Source organism: Colobus angolensis, unplaced genomic scaffold (genome assembly GCF_000951035.1).
Source record: "Colobus angolensis palliatus isolate OR3802 unplaced genomic scaffold, Cang.pa_1.0 Scaffold79, whole genome shotgun sequence".
NCBI classification, from domain to species: domain Eukaryota; kingdom Metazoa; phylum Chordata; class Mammalia; order Primates; family Cercopithecidae; genus Colobus; species Colobus angolensis.
The window spans coordinates 312,869-333,450 of record NW_012121709.1 but is presented as its reverse complement, the minus strand read 5'-3'; the positions used below and the strand labels follow the sequence as shown (position 1 = coordinate 333,450).

Sequence of the window (20,582 nt, the reverse complement as noted above, 5' to 3'; positions counted from 1 at the left end):
CCCAAATTTGTATCATTTTCTTTTTATACCATTAAGCAACATCCTAAGAATATATGGCTTATTTTCAATTTGTTGCATTTTTAAAAATTCTTATTTATTCATTGATTTTTTTCTTTGGTGCTTTTATTTTGTTGTTCTGTTAGATATAATCATATTTCCATCTGTATTTGCTCACTTTACTAATTTTGGGGAGGACTTAAGGGGCCAAACTGTTATTAATGAGTTATATGTTATTAATTAGCATTAAAATAACTATTTCAAAAATATTGATGTACAATAGCTGAGTATAACTATTTAATGTGAGGTCCCCAAGCCAATTAAAGTGTGCTAATATAAAAAGTATACTTCTTTTTATTAAGAATTGTTATTACTCTGTGGCTTCCCTGTAAATACCAATGACTGATTGCATCCAAACTAGTATCAGTTATACCTAAAAAAATCAGGAAATATTAGTTATAATGACACCAATGCCTGGTTATAATTGTATTTTGAACAATTTTTTTTGCAGCCTTTTTATTTGTAGATGTTGTTTTTGTTTTTCTTTTACAGTCTAACAGTATATTTTCTGTTTTGAAGTTGGTGATATATGCGGGGCCTAACACAAACAGTAGGAAGGTTGCTGAATATGGAGGCAACACACTGGGATATGGCAGCCGTAGTGTCTTAGGAACTGGTTGGCCGAAAGACTTGGTGAAGGTATGGTATCCAGTCATAATCACTTCCTAGAAAAGAAAATGAACTTGCAGTCCTCACAGGTCCAAGTACTAACTGTAATCCCAGAAAAACATTTGCCCTGGGGGCTTTTGTTGAGGTGGGGCCACCTTACTAGGCCTGTCAGCTCACTCCTTCTATTCAGAATGATCCTCCTTTCACTTGTAGGACATCAGACCCCTGTTCACTCCGTTTCACAAGTTGCTCCATGGATAGAATTTGTCACAGCATTTTCTTCCTTGTTGATTAAAAGCGTTACTAGATCTTTTCCAGCTTAGTTCTCCTCTATACTCCCTGTTGACAAGTACCCTAGAACCACAAGGCCATTGCAGTGTAAAAGTATTGAGTTAATGTGTTCAGATGAATTTGGGCTTTTGGAGCAAAAACAGTTATCCATTCTCAAACTGATGAAATGAGTACCATGCTTTGTAATTCGGCCCTCAAACTACTTACTGTGTATCTGCCTGGAATATGAATATAAACTGAAACGTCTGTTAAAACCCAAAAATGTCCCCAAAGTCTGTTCCCAGGGTCTTTATTTCATATACATTATGGACCCTCTTTAATTCAGCCATAGATGGCAAGCCATTTGTTAGAAATTATGGCCAGGTGCAGCTGCTCATGCCTATAGTCCCAGCACTGTATCACTCAGGTGATCAGCCGCGGCGGGAGGATCACCTGAGGTCGGGAGTTTGAGACCAGCCTGGCCAACATGGTGAAACACCGTCTCTACTAAAAATACAAAAATTAGTCAGGCATGGTGGTGCGTGCCTGTTATGCCAGCTACTCAGGAGGCCGAGGCAGGAGAATCGCTTAAACCCAAGAGGCGGGGAGGTTGCAGTGAGTCAAGATGGTGCCATTGCACTCCAGTCTAGGCGACAGAGCGAAACTTCATCTCAAAAAAAAAAAAAAAGAGAGAGAAATTATGCTCAAGGCTGCGCAAGGTGACTCATGCCTGTAATCCCAGCACTTTGGGAGGCCAAGGTGGACAGACTGCATGAACCCAAGAATTTGAGACCAACCTAGGCAACATAGTGAGACCTCATCTCTACAAAAAAAAAAAATACAAAAATTAGCTGGGCATGGTGGCATACACTTATAGTTCCAGCTACTCAGGAGGCTGAAGTGGGAGGATTGCTTGAGCCCAGGAGGTTGAGGCTGCAGTTAGCCATGATTGTGCCATTGCACTCCAGCCTGGGTGACAGAGTAAGACCTTGTCTCAAAAAAAAAAAAAAAAAAATTATTCTCAAGATTTGATTAACCTTTACTGTGATCTTGCTAATGGGCAACTGTGGCCCATTTCACAGATGCCTCATCCCAAAGGCTACCTCGTCAGGAGAGACACTTAAAGGACTGGGTGTCTAAATGAAAGGGAATGGAATTTGAATCAAAAAGCAAGTGAGAAAAGGAGTGAAATATTGCTGTGGTCCTTTTTGAAAGTAAACCTCTGAAATTCATTGCTCTTTTGAAAATTGTGTATCTTGTTTTTAAAGTACATTTCCCGCCCCCCTCTTAAATTTTAAGGTGGAAGGAGATACAGTCACCTTCTCCTTTGAAATGAGAAGTGGCCGTGAACACAACACTCCTGATAAAGCCATGTGGGGCTTTGCTTGCACAGTTCGCGCTCAGGTACTTGAATCTAACCACTGCCGTGGACAAAATGTACTATCTGCTATGTGCCTTGATTACATACATCATATTTGCCTTGGAAACAGGGCAGAATATGAGTCACTCTTTCATCTTTCTTTTCTAGTTGACACTAGTCAACTACTAGCAGCTAGTAGTACTTCTACAGAATAAAACCAGCCATGACCTAATATCAGCTCAGCAGCACAGAAATAAATCTATTGATTGGGGCTCCCTCTTCAAAGCTTGGGGAGGTGACCTGACCCCAGCATCTTTCCATAAGGCAAAGAGGACTCAATAGAACTTAATAGAAATAAGCACTTGGATCCTGGGTTTTAAGAGTAGTTAAGCATCCAGCTGAGCATGGTGGCTCACACCTGTAATCCCAGTACTTTGGGAGGCTGAGGCGGGCGGATCAACTGAGGTCAGGAGTTCGAGATCAGCCTGGCCAACTTGGTGAAACCCCATCTCAACTAAAAATACAAAAATTAGCCGAGTGTGTTGATGGGCACCTGTAGTCCTAGCTACTCAAGAGGCTGAGGGAAGAGAATCGCTTGAACTGGGAGGCAGAGATTGCAGTGAGCTGAGATCGTCCCATTGTACTCCAGCCTCGGTGACAGAGTGAGACTCCGTCTCAAAAATTTAAAAAAAAAAACCAAAAACCAGAGTACTTAAGCATCCTACTGACCCCTCCAGTTGCCTGATTCCAAAAACATATTTTAGATTTTGATGTTTCTTAAGCTTAACCAAGCTAAGACTCTCCAGAGTGGCATTAACTGCTAGAATGTAAGCTCCATGAGAGCAGGGATCTTCATTTCATTCTCCGATGCATCTCAGGCACGTAGAACAATGGCTGGCACACAGAGGACACCCAGTAAATATTTCTTGAATGAATTCACTGCAGTCATTGACAATATCACAGTTTGAGCACAGGATGGAAGTGAAAAAACAAAATAGTGATTTATACTTAGGCACAACAAAGAGGAAGCTATCAAAGAGTCAGGCTTCTTTATTTCATTTATACTATTTATTTGATTTGTACTATTGTATATGGGGTCTGATCAACTATCTTCTCTTCAGAATTATGTTGAGACTTCACTCTGGTCATTCCAGTACCAGCATCTAGTCATGATTTGGGTGCTGTACCTGTGTCCCCTAGTAGTGATACTCGATGCTGCTCTGTAGAACCCTGTGGTTGGGAACAGTGCAGTGTGGGGCAGTACAGGTAGCAGCCTCTGCCAGTGTACACTGACCATTGTGGTTTACCCCTGTCTGCATTGTAGGAGTCTTCGGAGGATGTCTCAGGAGGCTTGCCCTTTCTGGTAGACCTGGCTTTAGGTCTGTCTGTGTTAGCTTGTTCCATGTTAAGAATCCTGTACAATGGACCAGAAATTACCAAAGAAGAAGAAGCCTGTCAGGAGCTATTGCGGTCCAAACTTTTACAAAGGTAACAAAAAGGTTGAATTTCAGCTAGTGTTGCCTGCAAAGGAAAAAGGACTTTATGTGGAAAAATCCTTTTGGTACATTTCCAGGGTGATTGTGCCTACTGCCTGGCAATCTCCTGGGTGTCATTGTGTCTAAGAAATAGGATGAAAATTACACCATAGTGCTTTCTGGCCCTTACTTTACTAAATTTAAGATTACGTCTTTGAACTGCATAAGCTTTTCTCCGACACAATTATTGTCTAATTAAATTGAATGATCCCCAAGAGGATGAGTGGATGTGTGATAAAGCAAACACAGCAAATGTTTATTCGTACAATCTAGACAAATGTGTCTGTGGACATTAACCATGTCATTCTTTCAGCTTTTCTGTACATTTAAAAGTTTTAATGATTAAATATTGGGGGGGAGCTAGATCCCCAAAGATGGGCTTTCATACAATGCTCATTTTTCTTTAGCTTCTGGAGAAGGTTTGATGAGTAATTAACACAGAATGTGATCCTTCATATGTTTGATGTGTCTGCAAACATCCAATAGCTTTCCAATAATCTTGATGAGAGAGGAAGTGAAGAGCCTCTTTTCTGTCTGCTCAGGTGCCAGTGGCAGGTGGAGGCCAATGGCGTGATCTCCCCTGCCCTTACTCCGAGCCCCTCTCCACTGCCTCTGACCATAGAGGAAGACAGAGAATTCACCTACCCCTCTGATGTCCTCGTGCCTCCTGTTGGAAACTACTTTGATCTGCCTCGGATCAGGCTGCCTCCAGGAATCATGATAAAGCTCAGGGAAATTTCTGGGCGTGCTAGACCTCAATTTAGACCAAGTATAAAGTATGTTGCTGTGTAGTGTTTTACTTTTCCCAGTAGGAAAAAAAAGTTTAAACAATTGAAATGGGTGTATTTCTTCTGTGGTCTAGTAAATGAAACTTTAATTTTATATTTACTCTATGAGTGTTAAAATTAACCGAGTCTGGAGGGCCCACCAGGCAGTATTCCAGATTAGGGGCTCTCAAAATTTGGTCCCCTAGTCAGCAGCATTGGCATCACTTGGGAGCTTGTTAGTTCTTGGATCCCATTTTATACCTGTTGAATCAGGAGGTCTGAGGATGGGGCCCAGCTTAACAAGTTTCCCATGTGACTGATAACATGCTAAAGTGTGACAAGTGCTAGGTTTATCTCTAGTATTTTGACCTTCTACTAGCAGTCAGCCTCTACTTTACTTTCCAGAGTCTAGAGATATGTGTTTATTTTTGATGCCTAGAGAAATGGTGAGGAGTTCTGTAATCTAGAATGTACAGACTTACAGTTACAGATGTCTGTGGTATTCTTGCTTAAAGTCAAGTCTGTTTTGCAGGCCTCTGCTCTGCCTCCTGAGGCAGGATTTCAGAGAGAAAACTTTAGAGAATATATGAAATTTGAAATGAAAAAAATACAGAAAACACTATTGTTTTCAGCGCAATATCCATATGCACTGAACACTGCAGGCCATAATACTGCATAAAATTAATTAGTGGATAGATGCTGCTGAAGATCCTTTCTTAGCCTTAGCCCTCTTCCAGCTCTAATATGTCTCTAACTCAAAATATAGCAATCATAGAAAATGAAGTCTTTTTTTTTTTTGAGAGGGAGTCTCGTTCTGTCACCCAGGCTGGAGTGCAGTGATATGATCTAGACTTACTACAACCTCCGTCTCCCAGGTTCAGGAGATCCTCCTGCCTCAGCCTCCTGAGTAACTGGGATTACAGGGACATGCCACTATAGCCAGCTAATTTTTGTGTTTTTAGTAGAGACAAGGTTTCTCCATGTTGACCAGGCTGGTCTCGAACTCTTGACCTCAAGTGATTCACCTGCCTCGGCCTCCCAAAGTGCTAGGATTACAGGCTGAAGTCTCTTTACTCTTGATTTTCAGCTTTATCAGCCAATGTCAGTTTTATCAGTTAATATACTAAATTATTGGCCAACATAAGACTCCCAACAGTGCCATTATACTATGCATACCTCTTACTCTATTGTAACAAAGGAAGTGTGGTGAATATTTAATATCTTTAGATCAAAGCCTAAGTTCTCCAACCTATAAAATACTCTCTTGGGCCTGGGGCATGGTGGCTCATGCCTGTAATCCCAATACTTTGGGAGGCCAAGTCAGGAGGATCACTTGAGCCCAGGAGTTCAAGACCAGCCTGAGCAACATAGTGAGAAACCCCCACCCTAAAATTTTTTTCTCAAATTAGCTGAGCATGGCAACATGCACCTGTAGTCTCAGCTACTCAGGAGGCTGAGGCAAGAGGATCCCTTGAACCCAGGAGTTTGAGGCTGCAATGAGCCATGATTGCTCCACTGAACTGCAGCCTAGGTGATAGGGGGAGAGACCCTGTCTCTAAAAAAATAAAAAATAAAAATAAAATACAGTATTGAGAAGCTGAGAGCATGGCATACATCTGACTAATTTCCATTGTGGTCACAGAGAAGTGATTCAGCCAGACGTGATGGAGGAAATGGTGGTATCTTGTGTTATTAAGCACTTGAACTTGGTTGATGCACTGCAATCTCTAATAAATTTCCAATATCAAGAAGAACATGCTGAAGAATATGATTTATTGTGTAAAATTATGGGAGAGACTTTTAAGAAGCTCAATGCCATGGAGAGACAGCTGCAGGTAAATGTCTGATAACTATTGGAAATAATTTCTTTCATGGAAATAAAGAAATTTAGAATGTGATCTAATTTTTAAAATTACTATTGTGACTAAAATTTTGAATTGTACTTGTTTTTATTTTGCATATATTTTAATGTATTTATTAGAGTGTTGCAGAACTGGAACAAAAATGGCAAAGTGAAGTTGATGATGCCATGCAGGGGAAACTGGAGAACAACATGCCTTTCTTTTATGATTACCATTTTAATGAGGTGAGCAAAGTGTATGATTTGTCACTGGGGCATTGCCATTTAGAGAGCAAAGGTATATACTCGTGTGTGTGTGTGTGTGTGTGTGTGTGTGTGTAGAGGTAAAATAATGTCATTTCCTAAAATGTTGCACACTCCAAAATTGTACCCATTCTTTAAAAGAGGTTAAATGAAAATTGATTAGATCAACATGCAGTATACAAATAATTACTCATGAGGTTGTTTTTCTAAATGATTAATAGTTTTATAAAGATATATAAGGAAGTTGTCATCATGGTCAAATTTTGCTTTCAAGCCTTAAAAAACAAAAAATAGGCAACTTACAAATGAGTTTCAAGCATAGAAATATGGACCAAAGGTGGTGATTTTTCTCTGAAATTTTCTGTTCATTTTAATATATGTATAGTAAAACTTGGTTCTTGCAGATCCTGCATACATCTTTTTTTTCTTTAGAACAAAATGAAAGAACTAGAACTTTTGTGTTCAATGAAGGAAGTCTCCTTTGATGGGAATGATCTTGAAAACATGGTCCTATCACTGAGGTTAGTGGTATTAATAACTATTAAGGCTATTATCACCTTGATGCTCAAAACACATTGTAAAGGTCTAGTCTCTTAATAGATATATTTTTTTATATTGTGAACTTACTAAATATTTTAGAGTTGGAACTCATTTGGTAAATTGGAAGTTTTGGTTTTAACCTTCAAAAGTTAGCATAGGCATTTGAAACAGAAAAAGAAACCAGAAGTGACCAGATTTTCTAACACTGTTCCTTGGATAAGGAAACAGGGAAGTAAGCAATGTTGATTAGGTTACTTTTGCTTAGTTTCCCCTGTGTCTTCTCTCCTTCGTAAACACTTTTTTAGTGATTGTTTTTGGTAAGCTAGAGAACAACTCAATGCACATCCATCTTTCTTTATAGGGAGAAGTTCCTACATGAAGTGAATTCCCTTATTCAGAAACCCTCACACCCACTGGCTAAAACAAAGACGTTAGTGAAGAGTTTAATGAACCGAGCCGAGCTTTTGCTGCATGTCACCATCGCGGCCCAGTCGGGCCTCACGAGAAGCATCTCTGGGACCCCTGCTGAAACACCAGGTACTGCTCAAAGATAGCCCCTAATCGGCTATCTTTGAAAAATTCACTCTTCGGTACTCCAAGAAAGGAAAACAAAAGGAAATTTTAACATATTTAGTTTTGCCTTATACTTTCTCTACAAAGCACTTGAGTGACAAAAGAAAAACAAAGAAATACTTGTATGTCATTAAATTCCTGTGGTCAACTTCTTGTTTATTCTATATTATTTTATTTTTTGAGACTGAGTCTTGCTCTGTTGCCCAGGCTGGAGTGTAGTGACGCAATCTCGGCTCACTGGAACCTCCACCTCCCAGGTTCAAGCAATTCTGCTTCAGCCTCCCGAGTAGCTGAGACTACAGGTGCATGCTGCCATGCCTGGCTAATTTTTGTACTTTTAGTGGAGATGGGGTTTCACTATGTTGGCTAGGTTGGTCTTGAACTGCTGACCTCAGGTGGTCCGCCCGCCTTGGGCTCCCAACATGCTAGGATTACAGGTGTGAGTCACTGTGCCCGGCCCTGTTTTTGTTTTCATACTAACATAATATAATTAGATTTCATAGTATCATATACAATTAGTCAACATCATGAATCTTGTAACATCATTTTTTTCCTCTTTTCTCGAAGCTGAGTTTGCATTTCATCTTTAGTAATTATGTGGAACCTTGTGCTATGACTTCCTGGGAGTTAACTTTTTCTAGGTCACATTTTATTTATTTATTTATTTTTTTGAGATGGAGTCTCTCTCTGTTGCCCAGGCTGGAGTGCGGTGGCATAATCTCTGCTCACTGCAATCTCTGCTTCCCAGGTTCAAGCAATTCTCCTGCCTCCACTTCCCAGGTAGGTGGGATTACAGGCACTTACCACCATGCCCAGCTAATTTTTGTATTTTTAGTAGAGACAGAGTTTCGCTATGTTGGCCAGGCTGGTCTTGAACTCCTGATCTCAGGTGATCCGCCCACCTCAGCTTCCCAAAGTGCTGGGATTACAGGTGTGAGCCACCATGCTCAGCCTAGGTCACCTTTTAACTGTTAGCCTAAAAATGCATCTCTCAGGAAAATCAGTGAGTCTTCTTACTTAAGACAGGATCTGTAACATGGCACAGCCCACAAGCATTCATTCTTAACCTAAGAGATAAAATTAAATAAACATGTTCTTAAATGAAAGCGTCCATGTTACATAGCCCCATTGCCCAGTGAGCAGTAGGGAGCAGGCAAACTTGTTTTCATCCCAGCTGGTCATCTAAGGCTCTTCTCACTTGGGATTTGAAGTCTAGGAGGACTCCCAGGGTCTCACTCTGTAATACAGGTTCTCCCTGAGAACTTCAGGGGAAGACACAGGTTTGGGAGAGAGACATGTGCTGAGTGTGTGGTACAATCACATGCCAGGATGGTCTGCTATACACAAAAGCCCTTGGTAAAGGTCTTGTATATAGACCTGACCACTTGGTAAGGCTATTAGTACTGTCCCAGAGGCTCTTGACCTCAGAGATAACAGTATCTTCAAAAATTATACTTTTTTAATATTTAAGCTGTCTAACCACTCTCAAGACAGATACAAAATGGTTTTCTCAGCTGGGCACAGATCATGCCTGTAATCCCAGAACTTTGGGAGGCCAAGGCAGGAGGATCGCTTAGACCAGGAGTTCAAGACCAGGCTTTGCCACATAGCAGGACCTGGTCTCTACAAAAAAACATAAAAATTAGGCACGCATGGTGGCATGCACCTGTAATCCCAGCTACTTGGGAGGCTGAGTTGGGAGGATTGCTTGAGTCCAGGAGTTCAAGGCTGCAGTAAGCCATGATTGTAGCACTGCACTTCAGCCTGGGCAACAAAGCAAGACCCTGTCTCTAAATAAATAAATAAGTGAAAATGTTAGAAAAATAAAACAAAATGGTTTTTATCTGCACTTTCTCAACATCTTTTTTCGTAGCTAGTCTTGACATATAGTTTTATCTTCTTTCCATTTAAGGATTGTTTTATAAAACAACTATTTCCCTGGACAGGGTTAAGGAGTATGTCTTATAGAAAGACCCATTCAGGTTCCAACTCAAGTGTGATATTTATTCTTACCAACTATGATCAAAGCAGAGGTATCATCAAATGACAATAAATCAGCTAAATAGATCTGGGGTTAAAGCGGGGAAAAAGGCCATCTCTGAAAAAAATGGATTTGGATGTATTTGAATTAAGAAATTTGGGCCAGGTGTACAGGATTACCTGCTCACACCTGTACAGGATTACCTGCTCACACCTGTAATCCTGGCACTTTGGGAGGCCAAGGTGGGCAGATCACTTGAAGTCAGGGGTTTGAGACTAGCCTGGCCAACATGGTGAAACCCCATCTCTACTAAAAAAATGCAAAAGTTACCTGGGCGTGGTGGTGCATGCCTGTAATCGCTGCTACTTGGGAGGCTGAGGCAGGAGAATCACTTGAACCTGGGAGATGAAGGTTGCAGAAAGCCGAGATCACACCACTGCACTGCATCCTGGGTGACAGAGCAAGACCCATCTCAAAAACATAAGAAATTAAAAAATGTTAACAAAGAAATTTGTGCTTTCTGGCAATTACTTGCTATGTCCTCCCTTGCTTTTTAGAATGCTTAGGTTAAAGTGAACATTGATAGCTGTGAAATTAAATGAATTTTCCAGCTTTTCTTTGGAAAACCAATTTAATAAAAAGTTTTTAATTTTTTTAAGTTAAAATAATTTTTAACGTAATACTTAGGTTAAAAAATTGATGTAAAAACCATCAATATGCTGTGCTAGCTAGATTGGTGGCTGAACTGTGATAGAAAGCAAAGATACACTTAGACTGTTGGGTAGTTCTGTGTTGCATTTGGCTGTTGTACAGATAGCAGAAATGTCAGCCTTTTTATTCCTTTTTTTCCAGCTTGTAAATCAGCTTCTGAAACAAAAGTGATATCTCATGCTGTCAGGCAGCCTGTTTTTCTTCGCAGCATGTCAGCTCCTTCTGACCTGGAAATGATTGGTAATGAAGATTTGGAATTTACTAGAGCAAATCAGAGGTAAATGGCTAATGGCCAGGGTTGGGTTCCCACATGCAGCTGAATGCATTCATCAAAACAAGCTCCCTGAGTGTGTTTCTCGTCTTGCCAGTCTGTTCTATGTTCCCTGTAGGCGTCGCCACGTGACCAGCCACCGCAGCAGCTCCTTTACACTCCTGCAGTCGCTGGCCATTGAGGATAGCAGGGACAAGCCCACCTACAGTGTCCTGCTAGGGCAGCTGTTTGCTTTCATCGGCACCAACCCTGACCAAGCTGTACGTCATGTTTTGCAGGCTCCAGATGAATAGCATCTAACAGCATGAGGGATCTTGGGGCAGTTAGCAGGAGTCAGGTGTCCTTCCTTCTTGTGCATTTCAGGTGTCCAGCAGCAGTTTTCTTTTGGCTGCACAGACAAGGTGGCGACGGGGAAACACTCGCAAGCAGGCACTGGTACACATGCGGGAATTGCTGACAGCTGCCGTGCGAGTCGGGGGAGTGACACATCTTGTGGGTCCAGTAACAATGGTCCTTCAGGGAGGACCCAGGTTAGTTGTTTCTGTTAGTTTATACTGTCCTTTCTAGAATGGCCAGAGGCGTTCCAAAGATTATTCCTGGGGCCCAAACATCGGCGGTAGTATTTGCTAATATTTTCCTCTAAAATATTTATATAAAAGTGGTACATGATGTTGCAAAAAACTCAACATATTAATAGAATGTAAAACTCTTGGTATTCACCGTTTTCTCCTAAATTCCACTCTGTCCATTAAGAGCTCATTATAGCAACCATACTTGCATAAGCAGCTGTATAATTCTTTTTGTACACATAAGTGTGTTTGTGTGTAAATTTTTTCAACTTAATTCAGATTATATTATCCGTGCCTTTCTATAACCACAGTTGTTTTGCTCAGTACGTCTTAGATATCTCAGATATGTTTTCATATCAGTACATATAGGTCTGGTCTGCTTTATCTTTTTTTTATTTGACATAGCGTCTCACTCTGTCACCAAGGCTGAAGTGCAGTGGCACAATCTCAGCTCATGGCAGCCTCCGCCTCCCGGGTTCAAGTGATTCTTGTGCCTCAACCTCCCAAGTAGCTAGGATTACAGGCACATGCCACCACACCTGGTTCATTTTTATATTTTTAGTAGAGATGGAGTTTCACCATGTTGGCCAGACTGGTCTCAAACTCCCGAACTCAAGTGATCTGCCTGCCTCAGCCTCCCAAAGTACTGTGATTACAGGCATGAGCCACTGTGCCCAGCCTTTTTTTTTTTAAACAGGTTCTCATTCTGTCACCCAGGCTGGCATGCAATGACATGATCATGGCTCACTGCAGCCTTGACCTCCCCAGGCTCAAGCGATCCTCCCACCTCAGCCTCCCAAGTAGCTGGGACTATGGGCGCGTACTATCACGCCCAGATAGTGTATTTATTTTTTGTAGAAACGGGGTCTTGCCATGTTGCTGAGGCTGGTCTCAAATTTCTGGGCTCAAGGGATCCTCCTGTCTCAGCCTCCCAGACTGCTGGGATTAAAGGCATGGGCCACCATACCTGACTGCTTTGAGATTTTTAAGAGCTCATAGATACACATTATATAGATGACCTTTTCTAAAAAAATTAACTCATCCTCTACTGATGGACACATGGGTTCATTTGTCTTTATTTCTTTTGTTTTTGTTTTGTTTTTGCATTAACAACCTCGTTTTACCTGTATTTTTGTATATTTCCATGACTGTTATTACTGAACCAATTTCTAAAAATGTAATCGTAGATACTAACTCTGAAGATGATTTTATAACTCATTTGTGAGTTGTTCTATATGAGTTTCCTATTGGGCTTCAAAGATCTTCAAGTAGAAATAGAAAATGCATTTCTCTACAAGCCCTGGACTTGAGCTGCTGGAGGTGAGGAATTCTGGCCAATAGGCAGAGAGGGTCCAGTGACTGGAGGAAAATGGGTTAATTAAGGCTGAAGTGAGTATCTTGAGAAATCTTGAGATCCTCCCACCTCAGCCTTCCAAGTAGCTGGGACTACAGGAGAGGTCAGACTATTCTTTGGAAACAAGTCCAAAATTTCAGTGGCTTAAAAGGTAAAATTTTGTTGGGCACAGTGGCTCATACCTATAATCCCAGCACTTAAGGAGGCCAAGGCAGGAGGATCACTTGAGGCCAGGAGTTCAAGACCAGCCTGTGCAATATAGTGAGACCCTGTCTCTACAAAAAAGAAAAAATTAGCCGGAGTAGTGGGGCATGCCTGTGGTCTCAGCTACTGGGGAAGCTGAGGCAGGAAGATCGCTTGAGGCCAGGAGGTGGAGACTGCAGTAGGCTACGATCGCATCACCCTGCACTTCAGCCTGGGCAACGGAGCAAAACCTTATCACAAAAAAATAAAAAGAAGACAGAATTTTAGGTCTTGCTTCTGTTCATGATGGGTTCATGCTGGCTCGTGGTAATCACAGAGGAGGAAACCACCACCTCGGGAGCTGCCAGGCTCCTTGTCAGAACTCTCGCTCATTGACCAGACTTGCCACTGTCCAGCCAACCACAGGGTGCCCAGAAAGAAATAGTGAAAAGCCCTCATGATTACCATAGCCTATTTCCAGAATTTAATTTCTCCATAAAACTGGCAACACTATTCCTTTTTCCCTCGATTATTGTCATTTGTCAGAAACTTGAAAAAAAAATGTAGAAAATGCCAAAAAATAAAATGAAAATCACCTACAAGTACACCCTCTTAAGGTAACATCTGTTAACGCTTTAGTGTCTGTGTTCTAACCATAGATGTCTCCCGTAGTGTTCTTAGTGGTTCTGTAGCACTGCATTATATGCTTGAAACTTGAACAAATTCCCTATTTTTGAACATTAGGTTAGTTTTGCTTGTTTGTTTTTGCTATTGTAAACAATACTATGTTGCATGTCTTTGTAGACAAATCGTGTTAGTTTCAGTTCTAAACTAATATTAATTGGTATAGAATCAGCCCTATGTTGTGTTTTTACATTGTGAAAGTTTTATTTTATATCAACTAGGCTTTCATCATCTGCTAATAACTGAAGTGTGAACTCAAAAACAGACACTTAGCTAATCCATTTGAGCTTTAGTTGTCTCATTAATAAAACTGCCTTGGCTAGGCACAGTGGCTCAGGCCTGTAATCCCAGCACTTTGGGAGGCCGAGGTGGGAGGATTACTTGAGCTCAGGAGTTTGAAACCAGCCTGGGCAACACAGTGAAACATCATCTCTACTAAAAGTAAAAAAAAAATTAGCTGGATGTGGTGGTGTACATCTGTGGTCTCAGCTCCTTGGGAGGCAGAGGTGGGTGGATCACCTGAGCCCAAGAGATCAAGGCTGCAGTGAGCTGTGATCGTACCACTGCACTCCAGCCCGGGTAACAGAGCAAGACCCTGTCTCTAAAAAAATAAAAAGAAAAAAAGAAAAAAGAAAAAGCACTTACAGTATTCAATGCTACTTAGATTATTGTAGACATGTCTGAAATAACTGGTTTCATGATAAAATATGTTTGGAAAATGTTGAATATCCTCTGCTTGTAGAGATGCCATTCACTATACCCTTACTGAAGGCTCTGAAAAGTCTACAGTAGTCTGTTTTAATTTCCCTAACCCAGGATTTCCCAGACTTTCTGGAGTGTGGACCACTGTTTTGGAGGCACACCTAAAACTTCTGTCCAGCAGTCTTGCATAGTTTGGGAAACACTGAGCTGGGTGTTCTCCAAGATCCCTTCAGTTCTGGATTCATCCAGAAACTCTAGAGTTTCTCAAGAGGCCTCTCCTGCTCACATGGTCACAGCCACTGTTCTTGACGTGGTTCAGGAAGCCTGAGCTTTGGTTTCTGTTTCACAGAATTGAAGAACTCACTTGTGGTGGGATGGTCGAGCAGGTCCAGGAAGCCTTTGGCGAGACCATGACCTCCGTTGTGTCTTTGTGTGCTCGTTACCCTATCGCTTGCGCAAATAGCATTGGACTCTTATGTACCATACCTTATACCAGGTAAGTATGGAAAGGCCTTTTGCTGTATGTAAGTTACACTGATGTATAGTCGATTAAGTGAAAGTATTTTTAATTTTAAAAATTGGATTTTTTGCCTACATTATCCAGAATTAGCTGTACAAAACTTTTCTCCTGAAAGACACTTAAGGTTCCTAGGTAAATTTCTTATTATTGAGTTCCTACATGACTAAATGCAGCCATTAGGATTATATTACATTGTGAAGATACAGAGGTTCAAAGAAAAATAAAAGGTCCCTAGGAAATTACTTACATATTTGGCAGGAATATTTTGCATATGCACATTTATTTCCTCTTTTGGGTCACTTAGTTACTAATTTGAAGATGTCAAGCATTCATTGAATCCCCTTAGGACAAAATATATGATTTTTTTTACATCACTGCAACATTGAGTTGATTCCATCGATTTTTGCTTTGATATTGTAGATAAATCAGAATTTGAAGTTCCTTATTAATGAAGGGAATCATCATTATAAGAAAATCATTTTGTGTTTGATTACACATGGCAGTATCCTAAGTTGTAGGGAAGGAACTACACCAGCATGTTTTATGCCCCTTTGAACCTCACGTAAGAGTTTCCTGAGTATTGGTCAGTTACGTTTATCTAGTGTAATCCATGACCCTTTGTCAGGAGTGAAGAGAAGTGCCTGGTACGCAGTGGCCTTGTGCAGCTCATGGATCGACTGTGTAGCTTGAGCAGTCAGACCGAGTCCAGCTCCAGTGAGAAACAGACCAAGAAGCAGAAGGTGGCCACCATGGCCTGGGCCGCCTTCCAGGTGCTTGCCAACCGCTGTGTTGAGTGGGAAAAAGAGGAAGGTGAGATGCCAGACTCCTTTCTAGAGCTCACTGATTTCTTCTATTGGTGTGTTAGTCTATTAGGTTTTTTATGCTAAATGAGAGAGAGAAAGGCTCCATTAAATGAGATGATCAGATGGGTTAAATCAGTGGATGATTTCATGAGAGACTTTTCCTCAGTGTGGTTCTATGAAAACTTATAGCATTACGATGAGACTAAATGATATCCCCGTACCCTGAAGGAGTACAGTTATCCCAGGAAATTGAGAAGGTATTTTTTATTCTCTCCCTGTCAACACTGCTAACAGTTTTCAAATGTATTTTTTAATTAAAAAAATTTATTAGACACAAGGTCTGTCACCCAGGCTAGGGTACAGTGGTGCAATCATAGCTCACTGTAACCTCAACCTCCCTGACTCGAGTGATAAGCGATCCCCCAACCACAGCCTCCCAAGTAGGACTACAGGTACACACTACCATGCCCAGCTAATGTTTTGTTGTTGTTGTTGTTTGTTTTTAGAGTCAGGATCTTGCTATGTTGCCCAGGTTGGTCTCAAACTCCTGGCCTCAAGCAGTCCTTACGCCTTGGTGTTCAAAAAAACAAACATTTTTTGAAGTGGCTTTTCAGTTGTATTTTCAAGGTGATGTTTCCAAATTTTATTTTTAGTGACCGATCCAAATAAAAAGTAAACCTGGGCTAGGTGCAGTGACACATGCCTATAGTCCCAGCCACTCAGAAGGCTGAGGGGGGAAGATTGCTTGAGCCAGGGAGGTTGAGGCTGCAGCGAGCTGTGATCGTGCCACTACACTCCCTGGGCAACAGAGCGAGACCCTGTTTCCAAAAAAAAAAGTAAACTTGAAGGATAAATTTCCCCATAAGATTCCAGGCCTGTGTATGTAACTTGTTTATTTATCTGTTTATTTGTTCACGATGCATTTTAATGTCTTGAGAGTCTATTATATGCCAGGCAGAAGATAAATAAGGCATTATTCCTCCCTTTAAAAATATGGTCTGGCAGGGAAATAGACTAATAAGCAAATACTTATAGTGTAATCAGTGCCACAACTGAGGTGGATAGGAAGTGCAGTGGGAGTGTAGAGGTCCCAGAGACCAGCTGTGCTAGGGATCCAGCAAAGCTTCTCAGAGAAGGTGACACGGGAGTTACTCTTGAAGGATGGAGAAGACTTTCAAGCAGAACAAATAGTGTGTGTAGACTCAGGGATCTAAAAGAGCATGGAAAGTTCAGGAAACAACAAATACTTTTTCATAACCTCTACATGCTTGGGAGGTTCTGGAACTATAGTGAACATGGAAGAATCCAGAAAGGTCTTTTATTGTGTTTGGCAAAGTATGAGTTCAAAAATCAAGATGTTTTCATCACCAGTGAAATAGTGATTCTTCACTATCAATCAAAGTATGTTCTTTGATTATATATGGATTAATCATATTCAATTTTCATGAATAGTAATGTCTACTTCCAACATGGGGTTATTTTTAAAATAACTATTATCCTTTTTATGTATAGATATTATCTAATGAGGAGACACTATTAGATGGTTCATGAAACATTAAGCAAGATAAATGGACAGGGCTCGCCACCCCCACAGGCTCACCATGGCACCCTTAGGTTTTCACCAAGTTCTTTTTTTCTTTAACTGTGAAGGTGGCTCCACAGAGGCCGTGCACTCAGGTCTGGCGCGGCAGGTGTCCAGCCTTCTCACCAACCATCTTGCCCGAGCCACAGAGTGCTGTGGCAACCAGGCTGCTGGGAATGACGCGCTCCAGGATGTCCTTAGTCTTCTCAATGATCTCTCAAGGTATGCAAGGTCCAGCCTGGAGTTCTGGGAGAAGCTAGCTTTCCTCTTGAACGATTGGGGTTTCTTTTGGTGGTAGTTGTCTTTTCAAAATAGCTAAATTACTAGGCCATTTTGACACACCCTTGCCTCAAAAAAAAAAATGGAGGATGAAGTAGTTGAAACATAGTATTTCGTTCCAAAATTTAAGGATTATTTAGGTGAATAGCCAAATCATAAAATAATATATTATCATTTGCTTTAATACCTTACTGACAGCAGCTGCTAACCTTTCCCAAAGATACAGTTGTATTCATTAACCAAAAATCTTACCCTCATTATAGCAAGATTAAAGAGTAATAAGTCAGGGCCTGTAATTAACTCACTTTCTCGTGCTGTGTCTTTAAAAGAAGATATTCTGTGCTGTTTGTATACCCCCTGTGTGAGCCATGAGGCCCATAAAATATCCACATATGACTGACTGCATGATATTTAGCTTTCTTGGAATGTAGCAGTTTTAGCTGTGGCAGATCCTAGAACACTGAAGCCTGTACAACACTGTGTGATAGCTTTGGTCTTGAGGCACTCATTAAGAAAGAATAAATAACATAAATTCCAAAGAGAACTATTTACAAGTTAATCTCTGTTCCCAGATCCAGTCATTCTCCCTAGCAATCATTTATTATAGAATGCTTCCCCCCTCTCCCATAACCTAGTTTACCAGGATCCAAGCCCCCATTCTATCTGTAACCTCAAGATGGTAGATAAGCTTCTGTAACTCATGGAAAATTCAGTCTTCACTCTGAAGGCTCCTGTGTATACATGTTAAATAAATTTGTGTGTCTTTTTTCCTATTAAAAAAAATGAAAGAATAAATGACAAACTGAAAAGCTCTTAGTTTGAGTTTCTAAGTCTCAGTGCTCCATGAATCACTCTGAATTTAGGATTTCAAGTAAGCATCAGAGATCAGAAAATATTCAAAAATCTTTCTTTTTAAGTATTAGTGTTGTTTGGTTTCATCAAATTTTCCAAAATTCTTTTTTTTTTTGAGACGGAGTCTCGCTCTGTCGCCCAGGCTGGAGTGCAGTGGCCGGATCTCAGCTCACTGCAAGCTCCGCCTCCCGGGTTTATGCCATTCTCCTGCCTCAGCCTCCCGAGTAGCTGGGACCACAGGCACCCGCCACCTCACCCGGCTAGTTTTTTGTATTTTTTAGTAGAGACAGGGTTTCACCGGGTTAGCCAGGATGGTCTCGATCTCCTGACCTTGTGATCCGCCCGTCTCGGCCTCCCAAAGTGCTGGGATTACAGGCTTCTTGTTGAAAATTCTTGTTAAGAATTTTCCAAAATTCTTAATTCTTCACAGAAGCATAGTGCCAAATTCATGTCTTCCTCATGAAATCAAATTTCATTAGTTTGTTTCATTCAGAGAACTCTTGCTTCTGAATGTCTATAGATCAACATTTCTAGCACTGTTTACCTTTTCTTCCTTTTTTCCCAGGAGCCACATAGGTAAAGCCATCCTGAGCCAGCCAGCTTGTGTGTCCAAACTCCTCTCCCTGCTGCTTGACCAACGCCCGTCTCCAAAGCTGGTCCTTATTATTCTCCAGTTGTGCCGGGCGGCGCTGCCTCTGATGAGCGTAGAAGATTGTGGAAACGTGGAGCTCCCACCCTGGAGCTACTCTGTCCCCTCCTTAAACAGTGAGCAGGAGGATCCCAGCGACCCAGCTTCCAAGATCGCCTCCTTGCTCTTAGCAAAGCTGGCAGATTACGTGGTTCCAGGTGAGAAGCTCCTCAACAGGAGAGTAGCATGGCAGTGCAGCCTTCCTGGTCCCAGTCAGGTCCCCACTTGCATCTGTGCTTCCTGTGATGAAAGACTGAGTGACAGAGAAGGGAGCGGGGACAGAGGAGTAGAGAAGGGGGAAGAGAGATTCCAAATCCCAAACCATTATTTTTCATTTTAGCAGAGCCGCCAAAACACCACTGCAGTTTTCCTGAACGAGCTTTGTTTTTTACTTAAAGGATGTCAGACAGTTCTTTCTCCAACCGCTTCTGAACCTGACACCACATTGACAAAAACCAGTCCCAAGAATTCCTTGAAAGGAGATAAAGATCCTGGAGAAGAGAGTGAGGCTGTGGATGGCAAGCTCTCGATATTTATCCACAAGCGGGAAGACCAGTCGTCCCATGAAGTCCTTCAGCCGTTGCTAAGGTGACCGTAATGATTGTGATAGCTACACGTCCTCAAGCACCACCCATGTCACAGGCACTGTGCTAAGTAAGCCCTGTACATGTATCAACTGCCTCGGCCCTCTTTACACCCCTTTCAGGTAGACACTGTCACTGTGATTCCTGTGGTGACACAGAAAGAAACTGAGGCAGTACTGAAATGCAGATGTAGTCCTCTCTGACCACAAAACCCAAGCTCTGAACCACAACTTGGTACTGTCTCTCTAAACGCAACTGAGAGCTAAAGCCATGTGAACAATGTATTATTGTCTATGGGAAGTCTCCAGTGTGACTTGGGCTTTGAGGAGGAATAATGCAGTTTGATTTTTAGTTATTGGCATCCTTCAGCTGTTGGTAAATTTAGGTAAACTCCAACTCATTGACTGTGATTTGGAGAAACAAGAGACACTTTTTTAAAACTTTAATTAGTTGAAGTATGAAATGGTATGATTACTCAAGCAGGAAGTAAAAATATAATCATTGCCCAAATGTTACAAACCTGCAGGGCTTTGTTAGTGGGATCCAGGGCAACAGGAAGGCTTGCCACATAGCACAAGGGAATTCAGAGCAGGTATTTATGTCTCAGATGGAAGAGGCCTCTCTTTACTTAAATGATCTGACGATGTTGTCATCCTCATAACTGAATCTGCTGTCTGCTATTATGGCAACTGAAAATATTAATGGGACCATAGTATAAACTAAGCAGGATTATGGCAGGTCAGGGCTTACATGAGGAAATCTCCAGGAAACTTTCCTGGACATTGCAATGCATCATAGTACAAATTTGGTGAAAAATTTTTTTTGGAGAGCCAAGTTCGGGAGGCAGGGGAAGCTGAACTGTTAGAAAGGAAGATCCAGTCATTTGCCAAGGGATCACATTTATGGTGTCGTTAAAGTTCCCTCTCCTTGGGGTTTAGATGATGTCCTCAGGCCCTGCCTTTGTTCTGGGTTCATGTCAGTTTTTCATTTTGTGCATTATTTTC

At 41.4% G+C, this 20,582-nt stretch overlaps 1 protein-coding gene across 2 annotated transcripts in view; it reads left to right on the top strand.

The window, feature by feature from the left end:
* HECTD4 (HECT domain containing E3 ubiquitin protein ligase 4) overlaps positions 1-20,582 on the top strand; it is a 163,858-nt gene that overhangs the window by 66,119 nt on the left and 77,157 nt on the right. Inside the window, exons 21-36 of one of the 2 annotated variants that reach the window (XM_011928666.1) lie at positions 577-696; positions 2,236-2,340; positions 3,621-3,784; positions 4,374-4,607; positions 6,241-6,433; positions 6,580-6,684; positions 7,135-7,223; positions 7,604-7,779; positions 10,649-10,784; positions 10,897-11,038; positions 11,142-11,308; positions 14,620-14,766; positions 15,416-15,600; positions 17,244-17,397; positions 18,872-19,152; positions 19,393-19,582. In XM_011928666.1, coding sequence (XP_011784056.1) covers positions 577-696; positions 2,236-2,340; positions 3,621-3,784; positions 4,374-4,607; positions 6,241-6,433; positions 6,580-6,684; positions 7,135-7,223; positions 7,604-7,779; positions 10,649-10,784; positions 10,897-11,038; positions 11,142-11,308; positions 14,620-14,766; positions 15,416-15,600; positions 17,244-17,397; positions 18,872-19,152; positions 19,393-19,582 — 2,588 coding nt within the window. Of the gene's footprint in view, positions 1-576; positions 702-2,204; positions 2,341-3,620; positions 3,785-4,373; positions 4,608-6,240; positions 6,434-6,579; positions 6,685-7,134; positions 7,224-7,603; positions 7,780-10,648; positions 10,785-10,896; positions 11,039-11,141; positions 11,309-14,619; positions 14,767-15,415; positions 15,601-17,243; positions 17,398-18,871; positions 19,153-19,392; positions 19,583-20,582 lie in introns of both variants that reach the window. The other variant, XM_011928665.1, reaches the window with a different exon arrangement.